Here is a 26,237-nt window from a genome sequence, read left to right as displayed (position 1 = left end):
CTGTGCGCCAGCCTTACTTGCGGGGGTGTGTTTTTGGATGTGATCGACTGAACTGGAAACCATAAATTCCCCTCTTGACTGACCTGTCAAACCGTCTTTGGAAATGGAAGTAATTAGTTGGTAGTTCTGATGAAATGGGATTTTAAGGCCAGGCCTCAAATGATCTTTCTGATCAACAGCCTAATGTGAATCTATAAACTGTGCTGTCAGAAACTGAAGTACCACTTTTGTGGTCCAGACAATTTACTTGGATGCCTGTTTAATAATGACAAAAGTGCCCTTGTGGAACTATCCTGAATTTCTTTAACTTTGGCTTAGCTACAGGGTGTGTCCCTGAAGTAAGAACTGCTGTTGTGATGCCCCTTCACAAGGGGAGACCCCACAACAGACCATGGGAACTATAGACCCATCAGTTTAGTCTCATCTCTAAGGCCATGTAACACGTATCTAACTTAATGAACTACAGTATCAAAAATATCTTACTGCGAGACTCTCAGCAGTTTTTTTTTGTCAAAGGGAGGTGATGTCTGATCAGTTTGTTAGACTTTGAGATGCTCCTAAAAGTTGTGAATAGTGACAGTTTAGTTCATACAGCTTTCTGAATCCAACCAAGATGTATGGTAATTTTCTGGTGTTGTAAACAAGCTAAAAGACCTAACAGTATACTTGTATGTGGTAAGGTGGATTTCAAACTGGCTAAAAAGTAGAACCCACATTGTTACAATCCCAGGTGCCTCCTCATTCAGCAAAAAAAGAAACTAGCAAGGTTTATTGCTGGGACCCCTCCTTTTTGGCATATACTTCTCTGATCTACAAGTTGTAAACAAGACCTGTGTCTGAATAAATTTGCTGATGACTAAGTTGAGTGCTGTTGCCAGATCATCGTTTGATATGGTGTCACTACAGCAAGAACTAATCCTTACAAACCAGTTGTATACTGAAAAAACGTTAAAATAAAATGCAGAAAAGAGTAGCATTATCACATTTGGTAAACAGATCTTATCCACAACATACAATATAGCCAGCAGTACACTCCAAACTGATGTAGGTAGTTGAGGATCTTTGCTCCTGGGTCAACAACTTCTCCTTTAACTATCAAATGCATCATTAGCCAGAAATCCCTCTTAAACACAAGTGATACTTAATTCCTATCAAGCCGCAGTGATACCTAAAGGGATCTCACCCAGATCAAAATAAGTTATCTGTTTGTACAATGATCTAATTAGGCCAGTTAATAGAGTACAATGTCCCCTTAGGTATGTACCTGACCAGACACATTACACAGCTGGAATGGACTAGCAAGACAGGCTTGAAGCCCTATCTCTATGCTTGGGTTTTTAAATAGTATGTTGTGGTCTTCCTTTCATTCTGAACCCAAAAGTCTAGCAGCTCCACAAAACTAGAAGAAAGGATTTTAATCTTTACTGACATATAAATGAAACATGCTGGAGGGACAGAGTTATTGGCCAATGTTTGTTCTATCTCTTTAGTGCATTGCCAGTTGGTTTTACAGAGTAAGCCCCTCTTCCTTGGCCTGATTTTCTTTGCCCTTCTAGAAGAGGGTCTGTGAGCATTAGTAATGCACAAATAGTCTCACAAATTACTTGCTGTGTAATTCATACGATCCTGCAGTGTAAACCATCTTTGCTTATTTTTACAGGGCCTGTTTCAGCTTTACCTCTTTTATTACCATAACTGTTCCTCCAAATGAACTAGATTGTTCCACGTCTTGCCAGCTTTGCCTGATTCCTCATCTTTGTGATATTTCATAAGTTAATATTTTCAACCTTTCTATCTTCTTCACCTTGTGCTACTTGCATCCAGTTGTTTTGAAAATTTCAGACATATTTATTTACTTTTATTAACTGTTTTAGTAGCACTCCAGTATTGATTGCCTATTTTGGGGGGATCCAAGCTGACTAGGGGGAATTTAATTTTCTTGCCTGCTGGACACAAGTCTCCATTTTTTAATGTGTCAAACCAGTACTGTTTTAATGGCTAGTTCCGAGTCCCACAGAAGAGGAATGCAGGGTGAGGGAATTAAACACAAGTAAAGAAGGAACTTGTTAACTGCTCCTAGCCTCAGTCTTCTGCACTAATTGCTAAGCTGCTGGTTATGTTCCACCTCCTTTTCTGTTTACCAGAGGAAGAGATAGGGGACGCATGTAGAGACATGCCTTCATGAAGTTTTGTGATGGTTTGGGACTACACTTTGTGAATGTAACAGCAATGATGATACCAAAGAGAACTATGGAACAAGCAGTATGCCAGAAGTGGAATTATGAAAAAAGTAAATAAAATTAAATTGTATATGCTCTGCCTGACAGGGAACCTGTTAACCAACTAGCAGATGATGCCATGGATACAAGGTTTCTCACACAAAATGTGGATTGCAAAACAGTGTGATGGTGAGTTGCAGAGGAACCACAAAACTGCAGGCTCACCCGATATAATTACTAAAAGGTCCAGAATTCTTGTTGAGAACCTAAGTAGAGACAATGGGGAAGCACACAGACACATGCCTGTAGAAGGAATGTAATCCGAAATTGATATGAACACACAAATGCTGCATCAGACAAAGGTGAAATGCAGATTAAAATGCTATATCATAGTAACATCATAGGCTCATAGGGTCACACTAGGCTAATAAGCACAGCAGCATTTATAAGCCTAGCCATGCATCTCAGGTGAGAGTTATGTCTGCTACCTTTTGCCTGAGTGGTAAACCCCTTAACCATTATACCGACTCAGAACCATTGTGTAGAACAGGGGTGAGAGCCTTCACTCACTTTTGGCAGGAATTTGTATATGATCTGGTAGTGGATATAGAATTAAGTTTTAGTAAAGTGATGGCTGCATGGAACAAGAGAACTAGACTGGCCTTGGAGTCAGTTTTCCTTTTCATAACTAATATTATGCAAAAGGCAAGAAGTAGAGATATGCTTAAGCACTGAGGGAGAGCCTAAATATGAACAATATTGTATTTAATGAACTTTGTGAAGAGCAGACTAAACCAAAATGTTTTAGTGCCTGATATGAAGTGCAGAACGTGATTTGCTGCATATCAAACATTATGCATATACTTAATGCTATGTGGTTTGGGTGAGAGAAGGAGGATGGTCAGTAAGCAAGACCTCCCAGGTCACAAAGGCCAGGTAAGTGTCAAATGTAAATGGCATATCTGAAAAGAGAAGTTGCACAAAATGTGGGGAATGGAAATGCATAACCAGGAGTAATACTGTGCACTGCACAGGGCATGGGTTTATAGGGGAGTACTTAGGCTACTGGCTTGGTTGCAGTACAGGTTTGTACTCATAAAGCACTCACAGGCTGCCCTTATCCATTGGGGATCGTAGGTGCCAAACTATGGTCAACTTTATGATTTTCCATCCACTCGTCCGAGTTACATTTGAATAGGATTGGGGATGAGCTTAGTTCCCAAGAACATTATTTCACAGATTTTGATAAAGCTAGAGAAGGGACTAAAACAGTGCCTGTATAATAGTATAATTAACTAGCAGTGAGGAAGACTCAAGAAGTACAAAAAAGAGGAAGATGAAAGACAGAGTACAATAGTGACTGAAAAGCATAAACGTGGGACTTCTGAGGTGGTAGCACAGTGATCAACAGTTAAGCACTTATCTTGAAAATGTCAGATGCTCTTGGTCTGTCTTTCTGGGGTGACAGAAGAGTTTTCTTTTTCAGCTGGCATCACTGTCAGCTTTTCCCACTAATGCTCCAGCACACCGCTTAAAGTCGTCAGAGTTTTGACAGCTCTATTTCCTGTTACTTCACCTTTTCTCTTCTTTGTTGACCTTCTGGAAGTTGTAGAAACTTCACCTACCAATTTATGATAACAATTTACAGTAAGTTGCAGGGTTTTGCTATGTTATTTTGCTGACCTCTGCCCCATGTTCTGTTTTTAGTTGCAAACACTACTTTGCCGTCTTAGGATCCTGATCAAAGATATTTTTGGACTCTGAACAGGCTAAACAGGAAGTAACATTTAGCCACAAAGAGTGAGCCTTCAAGCTGAAGAGGACTGTTCTTCCCATACTTTTGACGATAATAAAGCTTGTACAAAAACTTTGCCAGTGAAAAGTTTTTTCATTGTTCTAAAGGTAAATGCTTGGATGAGAGAAAAAAGCCAATAAACTGACTGAAAGAATCAGGAGCGTCTTGGATTTTAACAGGAGTCTGGTGATGGGAGATAGAGATGATCAGGAAGAAGGCCAGCACCAATGTGAAATTAGTAGATAAATGGGAAAACTGTTAAGCAGCAGACCCACTAGATGAGGATTAGACATGTGAAATGTAGTTCTGCAAGAAGTGGCTGAGAAAGACTTGAAGTAGGCTGATTTTGTTAAACTGGTGGGTGAAATATAAAGCCCAACTCTCACATTATCATTTAATGTTTAGAAGGGTTTACTATCAAATGACTTAAAGCCAAAAGTCTGAATCCCAAAAAGACTGAAAATTCAAAATACTGAATGATGGAAGCTGCCCCTTCTCTACTGTTGTGCGATCTTGGAGTTGGTATATATAGTTAGCAGGAGGTGGGGGGGGCACAGCCCCCCCACATGATGGGAGCAGGGGGGGCTTGCCTTTTGCATTAAAAAATGTATTCAGTATTTTGAATTTTCAGTCTTTTTGGGATTCATTCTTTTGGTTTTCAGTCATTTGATAGTAAACTGTTTAGAAAGATACTAAAAGGAATGAAAACGTAACTGCAAGTAAAACAGCTTTGTTATTAATATTTGTATAAAAATGGCATTGTATAAATTGCAATTCTGTATAGTGTGCAGTCAGAGGTATTTTAAATGAGGTAAGAGAGCTTTATAGGGTCATAGGTACTTACCAAGCTATTGATTTGTGAGGATTTTAAGAAACCTAGTAGCCTTACATTCCCATGGTAGTTTTAGCCCTTATATTTTGTAGAGAAATAACTCGGAGGTAGACAGAACAAGAATATGTTGGGATATTTACTTGTTGCCTCTATCCATGAGGGACATGTGTGCTAAACCTGAAGTGAATATGTGGTTTCCTATCCATTCATCCAAATGATGTTTAATAGTGTAACAGAAGTACTTCACTTTGTGGAAAGTGGAAGACAGTTCCATTGCAGAGGTACTCTGTGATACATATCTATCCCTCCAACATGTTCTAGTCCTGTTGCAAAAGAAATTGAGATCCCTTGAGCTGGTGTTCGCTCTACCATTGGACTTACAAATGTGTAATGGATCTGCCAGGGTAGGGTCTGCTGATACTGTATACAGGAGGCAGCAGTCATCTTAATGCTTTGAGACAGTCTGCATAGTTTCTGCAGTTCAGGCCCTTTATTTATTTTTTAGTGAGAAAGTGTGGTCACTCCAGCTATGACAAGCGTTTGCTCAGGTACACACCGAGTGGGGCATTATATTCAAAGATTAGTTTGATGAGAGCAGTGTACAGTGGAATGATTACATCCCTGGACCTGTACATCATACCTTTTAGATGTAAGCTGTGCAACATAGAAGGATTTCTGGACAGGAGTGGTTACGTGGTGATCAAAGGACAGTTCATTCTTGACACAGGTTCCCAGGTTTGACTACTGGATCATGGATCATGGGTATTTTGTCCGTGTGATATTTGCAAGGAAAATAATGCTCGAAAAAGGCTACGGTTGTGTATTCCTTAGCATTTAGTTTTAGCCAGTGGTTATGACAGCAGCTGTTTGTTTGGGAAAGGCCCTTCCTGAGGATTTTGGTGTCCTCTAATGAATTGATGATACCGCCAAGTTTACAGTCATCTTTAAACTTGATCAGCCATAAACACTTAACAGTTCCTTTGACATCCGAAGAATAAACAGGAGTGGCCTAAGGACTGAACCTTGGGCCACACTACTAGTGACTGATCTTTTTGAGGAGGTAGAGCCACCCACCCTAATTTCCTGGGTTCTGCTTGTGAGCCAGTTTGCTCTCTAGGGAGTTGCATAGGATTTAAATTTAGCTAGGAGAGTTTATCTACAATACCAGAGTATGGAATGGTGTTGAATGCCCTTGCAAGGTCTGGATATGCAGTGTGTACTGATTTGCTGTTATCCATTGCTTTAGTAATCTTCTCAAAGAAGTCAACCAACTTAAGTTGGCAGGATCTTTCCTTGATGAATCTGAACTGGCTTGAATCAAGAGTTTGTAGGTTATCAATGTCCTTATCTATTAAGTCCATTTAAAGATGAAATCAGATAGGCTTATGGGTGTATAATTACCTGGGTCTGATGAAGCTCCACCTTTTTACAGAGGATAAGTATTGCTCCATTCATCTGCCACAAAAGACCGGTATGTTATTTGGCCCCATAGTAGCAGTGCTGTTGACCTTTGGTAGCACCTTGAGGACTTGTTCTTGGGAGATCTGAGGAGGAGTTGTAAATGCAGGTATGTGAGAATTTAGGAGCGGAGAGGGGGATTAGTTTGAACTAAATTTGTCCACTAGAAAATTGGTTATGTTCCCTGATTCCGAGTATGTGATATCCTTTGCTATTAGTTCTGAACAGTGCTTCACATTGTTTCTGAGTTTTCCAACATAGTTAAAGAAGCTTTGTGGTTATCCTTCAACTAGGTGAATATTTTACCTTGTATTTGGCTTTAGTTGATTTGATCAGGGTCCAAAGATCCTTGTTAAGTTTAGCAGGATCATTGTTGGCATCTTGACAGTTAAATTTAGTTTTGGATGCAATGAGTTTTTTCTTTTATTACAAAGCCTGTTTTTATTAGGGTTCTACCACATTGGTTTATTTTTACATTTTGGATTGTATTTACCGCTGAGGGGGCTAGATGAGCTGTGTAACTATTTACATGTGTATTAGGGTTTGGCAATAAAGGATTCCTCATAAGCAGGGAAGGGGGTCATCAGGATGGAAGGGGGCTTTTGAAATTAGCCAGGTCATCTATCAGTTTTAGTAGATCAATCTTGGCTTAATCTCTGAATGTGACTGATCACTGACAACGGAGGAAGTTACAGTTGGTGGCAAGCAAAGCGAATCAAGAGTATATATGGGGATATAGCTGAAATAGGGAAGAGAAGAAGCATCTGTATAAAATGACATTAGTATCTATTTGAAACTTGCAGTTTACATGTACACATTCAAAAGAACTGTCATGTATAATGTGGGTATAATATATATATATATATATATATATATATATATATATATATATATATATATATATATTTTTTTTATTATCATGATGACTACCTTGTCAATGTTAACATGGTCTTAACAGGTATAGACAAAATGCAAAGAGTATTAAATTATACTTAGAATTATAGGATGCTACAGGAGATGCATTTGGGTAGAAATGAGCATGTAAAAAATTTCAGTGTGAGCATTCAGCAGACTACCAGGGTTAAAGGAAATGGCAAGTAATAATACTGAATATAATATTGATAGAAAAGGGAAGTAAATCCAGTAGTGGCAGATTTAGGGCAGTAAAGGTTTGACAGGGGAGGAGTATTTATTGAGATGTATTTGTATTCCATCTAAAATTACTACTGTGGAGCTTAGGAGAATTTGGGGAGAAATATTTTGGCTGGGAGTATTATTTATGGTTTGATTTTCAGTAATGAGACTGTATTGGGGACCTTTAAGGTAAAATATTAATAAAAGAGGTAGATTTCTTAAAAAGTGTATGAGGATATTTGTTGTGGAAGATTTACATTCAGAAGTAGGAACTGGAAACTATAACTGGGCTAGACTGGATAGAAATTATATTTTACAAGAGTCTGTGTTATTTAACCGAAAGATTTGACTCCTCCAGTAACTTATATCAGATCATGCAGGAATAAAAACTGTGATAAATCTGCATGATAATGATGGAAAAAAGACCTACCTGTTAAACGTGAAGAATTTAAGGAAGCTATGGTGAAAGTGATTTGTGAGTTATTGTGGTAGAGAGTAATTTATTCACAAAAGATAACTAGTCATGGGAATAAAATAAAAATTGAGTTTAAAAATGTGGTAGAAATAAGAGAAAGAGATATTGAAAAGATGTAATAGGAATTATTCATAATAATTATCCGGTTTGTTAACCAGGTAGGCTCACTTGACAACACAGTGCCTTTTCAAGGGTGATTCAGAAGCGATGGTCTGGTTAAGTGACTTGCTCAGGGTCAAACAAGAAACTGATGAGGCCTGAAAGGATCAAATCCTGTACCACAGAAACTGCAGCTCACAAGCTTAACCTCTGCACGAACTTCCAGGCAATTATTTAGAGAGGTTGGCAAAGACAAAAGAATTGCTGGAGCAACTGCAGAGTGCTGAAGGGGAAATAAGAGAGTATTTGAATACGATCCATGAGTTTAGAAATGTTTTTAAGCAGGCGTATTTCGAAAACAGTGCAGAAAACGTTTAGCCCAATGATTTAAGCAACAGAAAGTAGAAGGGGTTATAGCCAACTTTAGGGTATCAGTGACAAGAATAAACAACCATAGATCCTATAGAAGTATTAAAAATATTTCAGAAATGTTATGAAGATTTGTATATACCATTGGAATGGGGAATAAAGCAAAGCGCCAAATGGAAATATTTATGGAAGACTTATTTTGTGCCAAGTTTAGTGCACGATAAGGCTGAAGAATTAGTAGTTTAAGGTTAGAAGAGACAAGGTAAAATGGTGACGTATAAGTCAGTCGACAGGGAATTCTCATTTGATGTCTAAGTCAGTCAGCAGGGAATTCTCATGTGATGTATAAGTCAGTAAATAGGGAATTCTCATGTAAGTTTTTAGGGAGGAAGTTAATTAAAATCAAATGTAGGTGGTTGTGTTCAGCAATATTTTAAAAGTAAGGAAGTGGAATAAAGCTGTGGTGGCTGTTTTACCCAAAGTGCAGAGAGATCCTCTGACTTGGCTTCACATAGACCAATCTCAGTTTTAAAACATGGTCAAAAAGTGTCAAACTTGATAAAATATGGATCATTGTTTTGTTGGTGGCGAAAGCAGACATTTTACATTTATAGAGAAATAATAATGGCCCCAAGAGAAGCAGAGTGTAAGAAAATGGCACCATTGCTCTGGGTATTTATGCAGCGAAAACATGTGATAGTCAGCTGGGATTTTATGAGTAGGGCAATAGTAGCATTTGTGCTCCTGATAGAAAATAAGGTTAATAAGGAATATATATGAAGGGTTGGTGGTATGAGTTCAGGTGGAAAGGTTCCTTTTTGGCAAGACGTTTGAAGAGACATTTGAAGAGAGGAACCAAGCAGGGATGTCCTGTTACTTTATTTACTTTGTATTTAGACATGTTTTCAAAGAAAAATAAAGGACTCTAAAAGTCAGGGATATAGCGGATTATAGTAATCAAGGACATTTATTTTTATTTTCAGATATTAATATGTTGTCAATAAATCCTGTAATGGATAATTTGATGATGTGGAGCATTTTGAAACAGTTTCAGGTCTTTTTGGGCTATGAAATAAATGAAGATGAAACAAAAGCTATAACATTGAACTGTGTACCCACACTTCATAGATTAGTGCAGTATACAGTCCATCTGGGCCATGTGGCCATTTACACCTTGCCAATGCCCACACTTGGACATTACCTCTGTTTTTAAGGTGCGATAAGCCAGTCATACCAAGGTGAATTGATTACCCATCATGTTGTCTAATTCCTTCTCAGTTGAAGATGGTTGTAGCAGATTGCTTGATCTGGACGGGAAGTTTTTTGCAGAGAAAGAGTAATCGTTGTGATGAATCAGTCTTTTCACTGTGTTTGCTGGACTGTTTCTGGAAAAATAAGAGGTCTTTGGACTGATGGATCCTTACAAAACTCCGGCTCTTCATAGGTTAGAAAATGGAATTTAAACATTAAAACCTCTATAACTGAAGTGCTGCATATTGTAAAGGAGATAAAATAACTGAAGGTGCGATCTGTAGAAAAGGAAGGAGCAAACATCATAGGAATGACTGGAATTTGTGGGAAAAATACATGCAGAATAATGTGTAGGAGAAGGAGTGAGGTTTAAGGGAAGGCAAGAATTGAGCAATTTATGTAATGTTGGATTGAATGAAGATTAAAAATATTATTTTTTTAATGTGATAATTTAATAAAGATGTTAACCCTCCCACCAAAGTAAGAAAGTAGACACAAATTGTTGAAAGCTGTAAAGGAAGAAATCATAGCCAAAATCAGGATGACAGTGGAAGCCCTAGAGGTGAAAGAAAGGTGAAAAATGGATAAATTACACTAAGTTAAAGAACAACCACTTTAGTAGCGCAATATTAATTGCTCTGTGATACAACTTTAAATGTAAGATGGAATGAAAACATTACAAATGAACAGAAGTGTCGCTGCTGGCCAGTACTATGAAACAGCACTCAACCCCTCAGCTCATTAATTGAAGAGCACAAAAAAAAAAAATCACTGTAATAAACCTTAAGTGTTTGACGCATTATTCTAGGATCTATGTACCCCTCCAGCAAAAAAAATAAAAAAAAAGAATGCTCTTTCTACTGGAGCACACCATCTAGCTGGACGGATACATGACCCCTCCCCACTATTCATGTCCCATTTCTGTACTCTGCCTTAACCCTCCTTTAGCATATTTTATTAACAACAAAAACATTTCTTCTTTTAAATTGTAGCGAACAGTTTCTACAGTTTATATATGCCTGCATGGAGTGCTTCACCACTCATGTTTTAATTAAAAAAAAAATGTTTTTTAAACTATAGCAAACTGCTTACTAGGGATGTAGCAAACCGTTGCTACAGTTTATACCATGCCTGCATGGAGCCCTACAGTGCTCAGGTTTTAGTTAACTTTTTTTTCTTTTTCATTTATAAACTGTAGCAAACTGCTTGCTACAGTTTAGACCATGCACAAAGCAATTAAAGTTTGTATTACATTAAATAGTGATCAGGATGGGTTGATCATACCCCTGAAGACTTTGCGCTTGGGGCAGTTGCCCTTCTCGCCCTTCTCTAGCAATACTACTGCAATTGAGGCTGCACATGTTCTTTTGGTGTAAAAATAAAATAAAAAAGAGGTAGGTATTGTTTACTAGATATGAAGCCGGTAGAAGAATATTATTGTGCATGGAAAACTGTGGTCACACCCCAAAAGGGTGGAAGAGCAAGCTTGTTAATCACCCCTAAGCTGTGTTAAGATCACATCTCATACTAGGGATTGACTGAATAGTGCTGGCCAGCAAAGAACAGCAGCAGAAAGTAAATCAGCTTTGAAAGCTGACGGATACTTTGAGCTGTCATACTTACAAACAAACCATATTCAGAATTAGATGTCTAACAGCTGTTAAAGCTGCATTTTCTTCAGAAGGATACTTTTTCTGCCTGCTTTATATTTTGGCCATGCTAAGTTTATTATGAGCTTTCAAAGATTTTGAAAGCCAGAAAAACATATATTCTTCTTCTGTAACTGGTAAGTACACGGTGCAGATAAATGCATTGCAATGAATTATGATCAATTCCGTGCTCCTCTACCTGCAGACATTGAAAAAAGGTACAGAGGCTTTTGAAAAATAGATACATTCAGGCAAAAATCTGGACATCTAATTGCCATAAAACTGAATCCCTAATAGCACAAAACTCTTATTGCTTCTAGTAGGATTGTGGGATATTGCTCATAAATATGTGTAAAAGAACAGAGTAACAAAAACAATGGAAAAATATGAGCACGTTATCAAGTAGGCAGTGTAAAATCTGTTGACTTTAATAAACTTCTTCTTCTTCTTCTTTCGGCTTTTCCCAGTTAGGGGTCGCCACAGCGGATCATCTGTCTGCTCATGATTGGCAGTGGAGTTTTACGGTGTCGAGTTGCCAGCCTGGCGCCCAACCTTCCACAGAAGGCATACACACACCCACTCACATTTAGGGGCAATTTAGAGTGTCCAATCCACCTGCTGCATGTCTTTGGGATGTGGGAGGAAACCGGAGCACCCGGAGGAAACCCACACAACCACAAGGAGGACATGCAGACTCCGCATAGAAGACACCCCAGCCGAGAAATGAACCGGAGAACCTCTTGCTGTGAGGCGACAACGCTAACCACTGCACCACCGTGGCTGCCCTGTTGACTTTAATAAACTGTATTGCAAAATTCTACTACACAAGGTCATTTATTTTGGTTTCTGATAGTGAAATGTATGATGTGTGTCCTCTTCCTTTAAATTATTGGTGCCAGTAGTGTGTTGGTCATGGAGTAGGGTTTTCTGTGTACTAAGCAGTTTAAAAAAATCATGTGTGTTGAGGAGAGAATTCAGAAAAAGTAGGTGCATCACATGCAGAAGTAACCAAGGCCCAAAAATAGGAGTGTTCTGCATAAATAGGGACAACTGAGATGATAATCCTTTATTTATGTGTTCTCAAATAGATGCCAAGATTCACCTCTTGATCTTCACTCTCAAGGCAAATTTCTTGACATAGTGTCTTCGGTTCATAGGTAGGTTAGCTGCCCCCTTGCAGACCGTTTTTAAAGCCTAGCGAGTTTCCCTTTTTGTGGTGGAATTGACCTGTCATCCTTGTCTTGAAAACACAATAAAATGGTTATGATTGGAGACCTGATCATAATTATGTATGCAGCAAGCAAATTAGAAACATTAAAGAAAGAAGAAGGATTTGGTCCCTGACCCTAAAGCAGTGCATAGGAATTGCAGTAACTAGGAGTAATGATAGATGAAAAGTAATAAAGGAATATCATGACACTAGGAATAATACTCTGTGTAGATATAAAAAGTAGCTCTAAAAGAATAAGAGTGTATTGTATCTGTATATTTGAATGTTAATGTTTGGAATGCATTGAAGCATGCAAACTATATCTTAAAGACAATATATACTATATTTTAAAGGTAATACGGCAGACATATGGACAGGAAACGTAACTATGAATTGTCAGAAAGAAGAATGATAGAAGATTATTCAAAACATGTCATAACAGTTTTAGCAACGGGATTTACTGAACACAAGACTCTGACTATTGGCCTTTGAAAAGTGGCTACAGATTACTAGTGAGAAACCAGACCATTTTTTGCAGTTATGGAAAGATCATGAAGCTGCTATGCCATTTTAAGAAAAAAGTAGAATAGTGAATAGAATTAAAAAAAATGTAAGTAATACAATTATGCAAAAAGGCAAGAAAAGGTATAGAGCAAGAAGTGGACTCTTGTTACAGGAGTTCCATACTGAGATGCTAAATGAAAAAAAAACAGAATGCTGTAAGCATTTCAAGCACTATTTGAACATGGTAAAAGAATGATTGTGACAAAACTAGAAGTGGTAGAGCAGTGTTTACAAACAAAGTTAGAGGGGAAAGAACAGACACAAGGATGCAATAAATAAAGGCATGAAACTAGAAATGGTAGTGCAGTTTTTACAAAATTAGAAGAGAAATAATAGACACAAGGATGTAGTAAACAAAGGCAAAAAAGTCCCAATGTGCATAAAGAAATAGAACATTTTGATGTGTACTTTAGAATAGATAAGAAAAGCATTGCAACAGTCTGATACTGAAACAACACTAGGGGTATATGTTTTGTGGTATAATTTCTATGCGAGTGAATCTTTTAGATGTGCATTTCAAGCATTCAAGAATGGTATGATACAAGAGTCTGTACAGGACAAGAAATACATATGGAAACAGCTAAATTACTGGGGGAGGAGGGAGGAGAAGTAATTTGGATGTATGGAGTGGTGTAATTTAAGTCATTGTGACTTGATGGTTAGAATATACAATAGACAAGTTGGTGTTTAGAAAAAATGATTCACAGTAGGCGAAATTGCGAGACTAAAGAATTACAAGAAGAGGTAGGTGCAGCTGGGCAGAATAAAAATGTAAGTGAAAGTTTGTAGATAGTAAAGGAAGCTGTGGAATCAATGAGAAGAATATGAGAAGAGACGCTAAGAGAAAAACTGAGATAAATCACAATGAAAGCATCTGGTGCAGTCAGGCAGGGTATTGTGGACTAGTTTGTATTGTCAGATGCATGTTAAGTTTGTACATGGGTGTAAAGAAATGCATGAGCACAATAGCTGTACATTAACTGGTATGTTGGGAAAGATGATTCTGGAAGGGATAAAGCACAGCTGCCCAGTTATTAGCTTTGCATTTTGAATGGACCATACCTGTCAACATCTTAACACAAGAAATCTGTGCAAAGCCAAAAAATGATGAGGGGACAAAGGTTGAAAAATAGGTACATTTTTAAGATTTAAACACTATGTGACAAAAACAGAGCATTAATGAAAAACTTTTTAACTTCAACAAACTAGAGCCTTGGCATGTGCCTGAAAAGTTCATAAAAATAAGAGGTTTCGTTTTTGTTTAAATAGACACAATCAACCAATCAATCCTCTTTCACAATTATTTAAACAGTTAATTAAACAAGATCATCATTATTAAAAAAAGCACTATAACTTACTACAGTAAATGTTTTGTACTTAATTCATTATTTAAACCTCTTGGATGTTATGTTGTATATGCATAAATAAACCATGCTTCCCTTTTCAACAGAATGCATAAAACATTTAAAATAAATATGTAAGTTAAGTTTAAATCTTCCCCTTGGTGTACACATCACAATGTTCTAATTTAGGACTAGTAGCCATTTTAGTTTTCTATCCTTAATTTGCTCTTGAATCCTTTTTCTAACTGGCATTTTGGGTTGACTCCTGTGTAACACTTCCCACAATAACAAAACAAACTGTACACCACTGCTTTACAAAAACTAAGAAATTCGTTATTAATATGAACTGCCAGCCTATGAGTAAAACACCTTTTACATTTTAACTGTGACGTATCCTGCCCTGAAAAATAACTTTTTACTATCCTGTCTGCATGCTTGGAGAATTTCTGTATGGAATTTGTAGCTGGAAGTTAAATAAAATCTCATCTGATTTAATAAAATACCAATACTTTTTAAAAATTGTACCAGCTCTTTCTATGAAAGAAACATATGTAGCAACAAAATATACTGCATCAAGGGACTGACCCAAAACTTGTTTACTGGGTCCCACCTTCGATCCCCTCTGCCTTTTTGCACCAGTCTTTCTCTAGATGAAGTTAATAACTCTCCGGAATACCCCCTTCTCAAAAGCCTTTGTGCCTCCTCATTTGCTACTTTCACAAACTCAGTTTCATCTGAGCACAAAGTTTTGTCTTAAAAATTCACCCATAAGGTAAAGACTGTTCCAAGTGTACAGGGTGAACACTAGTCGCATGCAAAACTTTATTTGCAAAGAACGATTTTCTAAATAAAAGGATATACACACACACACACACACACACACATAGTCTACTTTGTTTTGTTGAATCTCATTTCACTACAACCACTTCGCTGAAAACTCAAATTACTGAATCTCATTTCACTGAACTGCAGTTAGTATATATGGCACTGTGTAGAGTACTGTATGGCAATTAAAAGGTATATGCCCTTTTCCCCACTGTAGTGCGATCCTGGGGTTATGCCCCCCCTCACACCCCTAAATATATATACTATCACTGCAGTGGGGAAAAGGGCATATACCTTTTACAATCCTTTTAGTACTCTATACAGTGCCATATATACTAAGTTCAATTCAGTCAAATGAGATTCAGTTAAATGAGTTTTCATTAATTTGTGTTTTCAGTGATGTGGTTGGGATGAAATGAAATTCAGTGAAATGAGATTCAACAAAACAAAGTAGACCTATATATAGGTAGGGAGAGTTCATTGTATACCTAATGTACTATGTTCTATATGTAACATACTGTATATTTCTGAATAATGTTTATCTTACAACATGTTAAGTTTTGTATGAAATTCTCCTTTTTTTTTTTGGAGTTTTTCTCCCCTGGGTCTTATAACAAACTTAGGTATGTGATAGAATAACAGGTTTTGCATTGGCCTGCAGTTTCCTGAAGGGCATTTAATCTGAAACTGAAATGTCTGTCATTATTTAGTGATTTCAGTACTTACTGATTTGCCAAAAAAATCACAGATTCTATGAGGAATGGACCAAAAATATAAGGAAAAAATCTGATTATTCTGTGAAAATCTGGCTGTTGAGAGGTATAGAATAGACAAAGTAGGGTAAAAACTAAACAAAATCATGATCAGTCCAGGATGAATGTTGGAGAAGGATGAGATGCTTGTTAATACAAACAAAAGGAGATGATGCACTGATGGTAAAGATAGGAAAGATGCAGAAATTACAGTTCAGAAACTAAACCAGTCTTTGAAAGTAATGAAGTTATCAATGTGGAGAAGAGGTTATGGTATAGTTGTGAAGGAAGAGTAGATTAAAATAGATATATTTAAAACCGTAGGTGTTGTGGTTGCAAAAGGAGACACTATTAAAAGAAAATGGAAACAGGAATGCAAGGGAGAAAATAGGAGGCCCGTTGACACCAGTGTACTGTGACATCCATGAACAATTACAAGATACATCTGTAAGCAGAGTTTTTGTAATACTCAACAAGTATGACACCAGCTCTAGTCCAAGGAACCCAACTAAAAGGAGGATATTAACATTAAGCAAGGAGTTATGTCCAACAGAGTGTGTGTTAATGTGTAATTCATGCCCACCCAGGGGTGTTGTGAAGCACGATACTGCAGGCGGAGGGCCTCTAACCTCTGGAAGGGCATCAATTACACCTTAACGCACACACCATTGCACTTAGACTATGGGCTCTCTGTAAAATTGTACTATTTTATTTTTTTAATATATTTTTTTATGTAAAATAGTTTGTTCACCTAATGTTTCATACTTGCTGTAGTCTATGTTAATGGTGTTGGAGGAAGCATTTTACATCAAACATATATAAAAAAAAATAATAGTGTTTAAAAATAATAAGCAAGTGAAACACAACAATTTTATATGCATCCCATTCTCTCTCCCATGCACAAGTACACAGTCTCTTCTGCTTTCACACACATACATATACACACACAGTCTCCTCTGCTTACATACATGCATTCAGTCACACATCACTCTCGCTTTCTCATTCACTCTCTGGATCATACCTCTCAACCTCTTACAAATGAAATATTGACAAAGCCTTGAATAATGAGGGGCGGCACAACATGGGGGACACATGTTTAATAATGCTCTATGAAGTCTGAAACTGAAATGCCTGACAATATTTGGGGACTACAACCCTTTGTGATTTGCCAGAAAAACACATTTTATGAGGAACAGATACAAAAATATAAGGCAAAAATCTGGACGGTTGAGAGGTATGCTCTGGATCTCTCTCTCACATATGCCCACATACCCACACACACACACACACACACACACACACACACACACACAGTCTCTGCTTTCATACACACATTCACTAACACAAGATCGCTCTCACTATCTCTCGATCTCTCTCTCACATATACCCACATACCCACACACACACACACACACACACACACACACACACACAGTCTCTGCTTTCATACACACATTCACTAACACAAGATCGCTCTCACTATCTCTCTCTCACACACACACACACACACACACACACACACACACACACACACACACACACACACACACACACACACACACACACAGTCTCTGCTTTCATACACACATTCACTAACACAAGATCACTCTCACTATCTCTCGATCTCTCTCTCACATATACCCACATACCCACATACACACACACACACACACACACACACACACACACACACACACACACACACACACACACACACACACACACACACACACACACACACACACACACAGTCTCTGCTTTCATACACACATTCACTAACACAAGATCGCTCTCACTATCTCTCGATCTCTCTCTCACATATACAGTCTCCTCTGCTTCCATACATGCATTCAGTCACATCACTCTCGCTTTCTTGCACGCACACATGCAGACAAACATAAACACACATTTTTCTGTTTCCCTCGCTCAATCACTCTCTAACTGTCATACATGCATATACTCTCACACACATGCTTTATTTTAATTTTTTATTTTTTTATTTTACACTCTAAACAGCAAATGTCTGCTTAGCAAGAGTAAAATAACGGCTTGCTCGCTCTCAATTTCACTGACATGCACACATACACAGTCATAAACACACACACTTGCCTTTTTTTTTTTTTAGTGGTCTTCTTTTTAATATTTTAAACTCGCTAAACAACAAAAGCGCTGCTTAGCGAGTGTAAAAGAATGGTTGCCGTTCTGTTTTCCAGTCCAGGCTCCACGGCGCTTGATATTCTGCCGTGAAGCAGTGGACTCATTCTTCTCAGCGGGCATTACTTGTACATTAATACCCTGCTGGAGAACGCTTGTTCTCCAATCAGGGTACTGATGTACAATAATCTCATTGTCTAAATAAAGTTAATGCACATACTTAATGTTGTAATATTTTTAAGGTTATTGTTAAAGATATAGCACAAACAAGGCTGAGTGTTAGTTAAAATTACATGTAAGTATGGAGAATACTAAGAAATAATAAGTTAAAGTTAGGGAACATAAGTGTGATGGAAAATGACAGTTAAGTAAATTAGTTTTTTATGAAAATAAAAGCTGCATCAGCCTGTGATGAAATAATAATACAAAACAGTGTGAGAATAAAATGCAAGCAGTAATAAGATAAAGATAAAAGAAAGTAAGTAAGGGTAACAGAACTGTTCCCTATTAAATCAGTGAACGCTTAAAATAGTGAACACTGTTTAATCAAACCTTTTTCATCGAAACGACGAAATCCTGAACACACGGAACAGCGATTTTTTTTTTTTTTTTTTTTTTTTCTAGGGAAAAAAATCACTGGGCTGTTTTCGGGACTTTGCTATTTCCTCCTCTGTGGTGCAATCTCAGAGTTGGTATATTTAAGTAGGGGGTGTGTGGGAGGCACAGCCCCTTACATCAGGGGGGGTGTTGGGAGCGAAGCCCCCCACTTTATTTTGTGGGGGTTTTTTTGTTTGTTTTTTTTTTTTTAATACTGAGCAGCGATTTTTTTTCCCTGGGTAAAAAATCACTGTTCTGTGTTCGGCATTTTGCCTTTTAGATATTTTAGGGTCGATTATACAGGTTTTGTTATTTTAAGCATTCGCTGTTATAATATACAGACCCAACAGAACGTAGCATTTGCATGGAAACTGGCACACACAAAGCTATCTGTGCAGTCAGGGATGGGTTACAAAGCAGAATGAAAAATGTTTGAAGTGAATAGATGTAAAAAATGAACCCGAAGCAAATACAAATTGTATTTTTAAACTATAAAAGGAAAGAAGGGTTGTAGACAAGGTTAGAATGACGATTAAAATTGTACATTTTGCGAGAAGTTCACATACAAAGCATTTTATGTTGATGTTATGAGGAACAAAATGAATTGTTATATTTGGATGGGATAAGTATAAAAGGTTTCTGTACGGTGGAAGAGCTCAGCAAAATGCAATAAAGCATATGGAAAAATTAGTTATTGCTTATGTAAACATTTCTGTTAAAATATGATTTAAAAGAAATGTTATAATAAAAAAGACGGTTCAGTAATCTGAAAACTATTTGAAGAAATTGATAATAAAAACTGCTGCTTTTTGCAGTAAGTGCTACTGGATCCTACACATCCATATCTGCTGTCACCCTGTCTAAAGTATGACACCTGAGCATAAGTTACTCATTTTTCAGTCTTGCTATATTCTGCTTCTCACCTGCTGTGCTGATTGTGTGGGCTGCCTTGTGCCTTGTCTCATTCAAGCCTACAGTAGCCCAAAGGCAGGCTACATACTGCTTTTGTTAATGTAGTGCTTAATCACTGCACCAAATTAGTGCTATTTAATGCAGTACTCAAACAGCTTAAATATGAAAAAAATTAAAGTAAGCAAAAAGCTGTTTTCTTTGTTTAATTTTATTTTTTTCTCACATGAAATTTAACTGTGATTTCAAGCTTCAGGCATTTACTGTCCAGAGTGCCAGCAGACAGGAATTTAATACCACATTGACTGATTGCTGGCAGATGTGAATGAGTTAATTTTCATCCAGCGGACAGCATCTCAGGAGTGGGGTATCTCTCAGGACTGGAAAAAAATAATTCTGGCACCTGGTTTGGGAATTTTTTTTTCTTAATCTTCTGAGTATTAGATGCAAATGCGCATTTTGGCTCACAGACAGGCATTGCATTTTGTTTCTTCTGTCACTCTATTCTTATTTTTATCCTCCTTTACTATACCGCTGGTTGCATTTTTATTCTTGTGTAACAGTTTTCTGCATGGTGCAGTCAACCCCAAAATAACCTGATTTTCCATATTTGGTACAATGAGCCTCACTGTTATTACGTAGTCACATAGTTTAGGCATATATTGTCTTCTGCAAAGAGTTATTCATTGCAGTTGTAAATATCCATCTGTATGTTTCAAAATGTATAACATATGTGGAGGGGCTACCCCCCCAACTTTATATACTAACTCCAGGATCACACTACAGTGGTGAAAAGGGCATAAACCTTTTGCTTTAATGTGTCAGTGTTATGAGTTTCAGTCAAATGAGTTTTCAGTGTTTTGAACTTTTGATGTTCTGGTCTCAGTCAAATGAATTTCAGTCATATGAAATTTCGATCATGTGTAGTAGACCCATATATATATATATATATATATATATATATATATATATATATATATACGTGTGTGTGTGTATATGTATACATATCTATATATCTATATCTATATATCTATATATATATATATATATATATATATATATATAATATGTATATATATATATATAATATGTATATATATATATATGTATATATATATGTGTGTGTGTATGTGTGTGTGTGTCTGTGTATCTATATCTATATATGTGTAGATAGACTCATACACACACTCGCATTGCATTTTATGTTGTCCAAATCTCCTGAGTTAAGGTTGAAGAGATTCTGCATTAAACTGATTTAAAAAAAAAAAAAAAATTTTGCTTTTCATGTGGACTGCAGAGACTGCCTTGTTGTGTTTACACCATGCACTGTAATTTAAAATATATTAATATGTTTAAACCTTAATTTGCATTTATTTTATTACATTGCATTTTGCTATGCATTTGCTTTTATGTAATGTAATTCTTTGACTGTTGTCATTCAGGGTAGGACTTGAAGTGGTCCTCTGTGGATTACTGTATTGGTCTGGTGAATCAAATTAAGATGGCAAAACTGAGGCCTGGCACGAGGAAACAGACCATGGTGAAGTCACCTGGGGAAAGTGAGATGAGAAACTGTTAGCTTGACAACTTGAAAACGGCAAGCTCAGCTGAGAATCTGTTACTTGTGGGGATGGCTTTTTCTTCAAAAGAACATTAATAGTTGCCTTCTTTACTCGTTTATAGGAAGAAATGTCACGACTGCAGAAGAGTATAGAAAAAATTAAATTAGAAGCTGGAGGTGAAGACAGTGAAGAAAAAGTAAGTAGTGTATTAATTTCCATTTTTATTATGTAAAATGTTTAAGAAAGTAAAAAGAAAAAACAAAATATTTATATATATATATATATATATATATATATATATATATATATATACACACACACACACACACACACACATACATATACACACACACATTTATGAAACACAAGTACAAACACCAAAAATTAATATATTCATTGCAGTAAATGTTATATTGTGCTCTTGCTTCATGGAGCATATTATCTGTATAGCAAATAAAGTCCTGCTTCTCGAATCAACTTGCTATTATCAGTTTTAGGTTTTCTATTGTATATGTATATCGAAGGGATTATTTCTATATCTTGTATATCCCTTGTGTCTGCCTCTTCTTGTTTCTTTTGAAACCATATTACCAAGTACATTTTGCCAAACGTAAGTGATCATTTTTTCTCTCTTGACATCTCCACACAGTCTTTCCACGTAGTAAGAAGCATTTGAAATCTGTCAGAATCTAGCCAAATGCATATATGCAGCACCAAACATCTAGAGAACTACATACTGCTATAGCTAGCCTCTTTTGAACTGACCATTTCGGACATACTGCTAGCCGTTTCTTTTTTCTGGATGTCTCTGCAGTATATCCAAATAGTGTGAATTGTTCTCCCATCACTGTTGGGGATTATAGCATTGAATTTCCAGCAGCGCTGTGTGTTGCTTCCTGTGATGTGAGCATAGGTTACAAAATGAACTATATTGCAATAAGCTCTTCCGTTTCTTATTTATTTTATTTCTGCATTTTGCTTTTGTTTACCAGGAAACCATTTTAAAGAGGATGTTGTCAGTGAGATCCACATTACAGAAATAATAAAATAATAGAATGCACAGTCACATAAAATTGTAAAGAAATGCCAATTACAAAAATAGAAAATATAATAAAATACATAAAAGTAAATATAAATGGCAGAGTTATAGTGGACAAAATAGGAGTACAAGTGGATTATATTAATAGATGATATACAATACAGTGTGACTTAATTCTGCCTCTACCCTCTGCTGTAAATAACCCCTTTCCTCTTTTTCTGTTCATCTCCGTCTATTACCTAACTTTATTTTAATCCTATGCTTATTCCAAAAACAAAAAATAGGCTATACTTCAAACTCTCTGCCCTAATGAGATGTTACATTTTATCCTGAATATACATCTTATTGTATATTTGTATGTAATTGATTTGTGATTATGTATGTGATGTAACTGTATGGGATTACTGTTATACTGAAGTTCTTTTGTCATATTATATCATGTGTGTATCTTTTGGAGCTTTTCTCCTTGGACCTCTTCCACCAAAGGAAGGCAGTGTTGGTTGGTAAAAATCCTTGCTTGAGAACTGTGATCACTTTTCTTGCCAGGAGAGGCACGAGTGAAGCAGATATCCTAAGTATGGACTGGTACTGGTGCCTGAATTTGCTGCCACTGTCATTTCTGCTAGATCCAATTCCTCTGGGTCCACTGTATTGTCATTGATATTTGACGACTGCAAGCTCCAGGATGGTTTCCATGGACACTGAACTACATTTGCTTTCATTTTCTGGCTTCACTCCCATCTCGTCTGTGCTGCTGTTGGTCCCAGAACCTGGATTCTGATGCCTGCATCACTGGGGGATCACTTGGCATCACCAGTTTACTTGCAAAACCTACTTGCATATCAGCCCAGTCATTTAAGTAGGACTGCCACCACAGGAGGCCATTGTAGGTTTCACTGTTAGAAAGTTAGAAAATACATGAGCTTTTGGATACCTTCACTAGCCCAAAATGTCTTCTCCTGGTCAGATCTTCATTTCGACTAAGACTGATACCAGTATAGATTCCTGGCTTTGATTAGATACTGTTCATCAGGAATGTCTTAATAGACGCCTAGACAGATTCTGGAAGAAGCTTCTCATTAGTACTTGTACAGCCCTTCACAACCACAATCTGCAGAGGTCAAAAGAGGTCATCACTGATAACCATTATTTTCCTCATCCTCTTCCTCAGTTGACACTGACAGGGAGAGGCTAAGGTGGAGTAAATGATCACCTCAAGTCTATCCAGTTTTTGGAAATTAGATTTTCATCCTGTTCTGGGAAATGTAATCTGTGCCCCTGACAGATCACTTGCCTTATTCCTTAAAGCATATAGAAGAAGACCAGACTGGTTTTGTCCAACATTTCTCTTGTTTTGGGTTGTTTATTGATGTAGACAGCTGGCAGCTAGGACATGAAATGAGCCATAAGGTGCTGCCAAGAATTAGCAGAATTTGAGACCAAACTTCTTAGTTATTCCTGCACTCTTGCATGTGTAATGGAATACATTTATAGACATCTAGCTTTCCCTAATGGCCTGTCTCTAACTGCCTAGAAAGCTGAGGTAATCTGTATTCCACTGGATGACGTTTCATTCTTTGGAAAACCTACACTGGTAGATGATGCCATATCCTCCAGGATTCTAAATGTTTAAAACAAGCCACATTTTTTGAATACAGAGTCAACCTTTTTGTCAGTCTTCATTTGGAGCCATCTTGTCTGTTTGGGCTTTCAGTTACAGACTGATAGTGTATGGGTCTTGTTCTGAAGCATCATTTTTTTAAGTATAGCCCTCATGTTAATGTTGCAAGTGATGTTGCAAAAAAAAAAGTTAAGATTATAGTTATATGATTATATTATCACATCACTAAAATACAAATTGAATGCTTTAGCCAGACATATAATTGAATTTTCTACACATAGTTTTGTTTTTAAAGTTTTAGTTAGTTTCTTTAGATAAAAGGGGAGGCAACCATAACAATCAAGTAGAACTGATTGAACTAAAGTGGATTTTAAAGTTACAGGTGCACGTATATCCAGGCTTGAACAATTATGTGTGCATTAAACCAGAGTTAGCTGCCCATCCCCTTAAATAAATGAAATGATGAACTAATGATTTAATGATGTGATTTTAATTGTGTCAGTTAACTTTTAGTACATTTAACGTGTATAAAATGTGAAATGCTATGCTGTTTTGTATTAAGGACTTGAGAAAGCGTAGGTGTACTACGTGAAAGCACTTGTCTGTAATCGTTTTTATTGCCGTGGTGATCTGAGTTCTTTTCCTGCTATCATGTTGTTTATCAAGTCAAGGTGTTCTGTCTGCAAGACCTTGTTGATGATTTTTTTCTAGGAAGCAGGAAACTCCTACTGATGCATTTAACTTGGAAATATACTAGGCTGTACAATAATGTAGGTAGCAATGCATTATTGGTTCAGTCTTTTATGATGTCCTGGAATGGATTTTCAGGTCCAAGAAAATTTTCAGAGGACTGCCCTTAGCAACAAAATAAAATGCAAAAACAACACACTTTTTGCATCAAAATATGAATATTTTTTCTCAAAAGGTTTTTTTTCAAATACATTTGAATGAATTCCATAGTACTTATACATAACATCTTAAATAACTACGTACACTGTTTACATTAGCCTGACACTATTAACAGATCTTAATGTATATAGTTACTTTATAAGTATATCCATTCCATTATCAGTGTGTCTGATCAATTATTGTATAGTTTCAATCAACGATAAGACTTTTCCCCAAAGGTTGTTAATAAATGGCTTTGGATAAATTCTTAGTTCTTTAATTTTAATTTCCAGTAATGCTGTGGTCTTCAGTAGGCTGTAGAAGTATTCCAAAGTTGGTATTGTGTTTGTATTCCATACTTTTGTTATACACTTCCTTGAAATTGCAAGTATAGTCCATACTAGATACTTGTTTGACCTATTCAAATGAGAACTTTCGTTCACATTTAATAATACAAGAGCTTTAGTTAAATAAAATGATTCATTAAGTAAAGCTTGTAGAAAGTTATTAATACCGTTCCAAAATGACTTAATTGTAACACAAAGAAAATGTGGTTCCAATCTGCATTGTGTACTTGCTCACATCTCCAACTTATTCCTTTTATGGAAGAACTAATTTTAATGATTCTGTCTGGGGTTAAAATGCTCTGTGCAAGCATTTCCAATTAAAAACTTTACAGTATTGTGTAAAGGATGTATATTTCATCGATAATAAGATATTTGTTTTAATAATTTCAGTTAACTTTATTGTGTCCTTTTGTTATATATTTCCAATATGAGGTTGTTTTATACTTTACCAATATTTTGTAAAATTCTGAGAAATACTGTTTCCCATGTCAAAGTCATTATATGTGATTTCATGTATGTATTTAGTAAATGTAGGTATTTCTTTAAATGAAGAATTGTTAATGATTCTACTTAAATCTTGCGAATATGACAGAATACTCTCCTGTTGTGGAATTTTGTATGTTGTTTTTATTACTTGCATATCTAAAACATTTAGTTCTTTGATACATTGGAACCAACAAACAAACCCTTTCTGTTCCCAGGAATTAATAAATTCTCTATATATTTTATGTGGAAAGCTCTTTGTGACAGTAAATGGTGTTAAAACATCAAACCAGATTTTTAAATTATATTTTCATTAATAATTTTCCTAAATGAGTCAATGTAATAATTAATCATAGAGTTTTAGTGGGTTTAGTTATGTTATACTGCATACTAAAATTGTTTTTATCTGTTGTTTGAATTTTTTTTAATCAAATTCATTTATTGATATTACAGTTAGTAATTGTTTCCAGTTTGCAGAGTAATTTGGACTTATCCAGTCTGAGATTGTTTTAGATATTGATGCTTTATATACGTTTCTATATCAGGAAAGTTTAATCCTCCCTGTTTCCATGGTCCGATATGATGTATTAAAGCTATTCTGTTTATTTTGGGAAAACATAAAAATTTTATTAGGCATGAATTTATTTCTTTAAGTATATTCA

At 36.4% G+C, this 26,237-nt stretch overlaps 1 protein-coding gene across 1 annotated transcript in view; it reads left to right on the top strand.

Moving 5' to 3' along the window:
* The window catches only part of CCDC93 (coiled-coil domain containing 93), a gene marked incomplete in the record, with an annotated part of 1,282,969 nt that overhangs the window by 823,666 nt on the left and 433,066 nt on the right, over positions 1–26,237 (top strand). The window contains 1 exon segment of the mRNA XM_044074979.1: positions 21,319–21,393. Coding sequence (XP_043930914.1) covers positions 21,319–21,393 — 75 coding nt within the window.

This window comes from Protopterus annectens, chromosome 6.part0 (genome assembly GCF_019279795.1).
Source record: "Protopterus annectens isolate FY-2018-M chromosome 6.part0, PAN1.0, whole genome shotgun sequence".
Lineage (NCBI taxonomy): Eukaryota > Metazoa > Chordata > Ceratodontiformes > Protopteridae > Protopterus > Protopterus annectens.
Note: the sequence above shows the minus strand (reverse complement) of the source record. Positions and strands in the feature narration are given on the sequence as shown.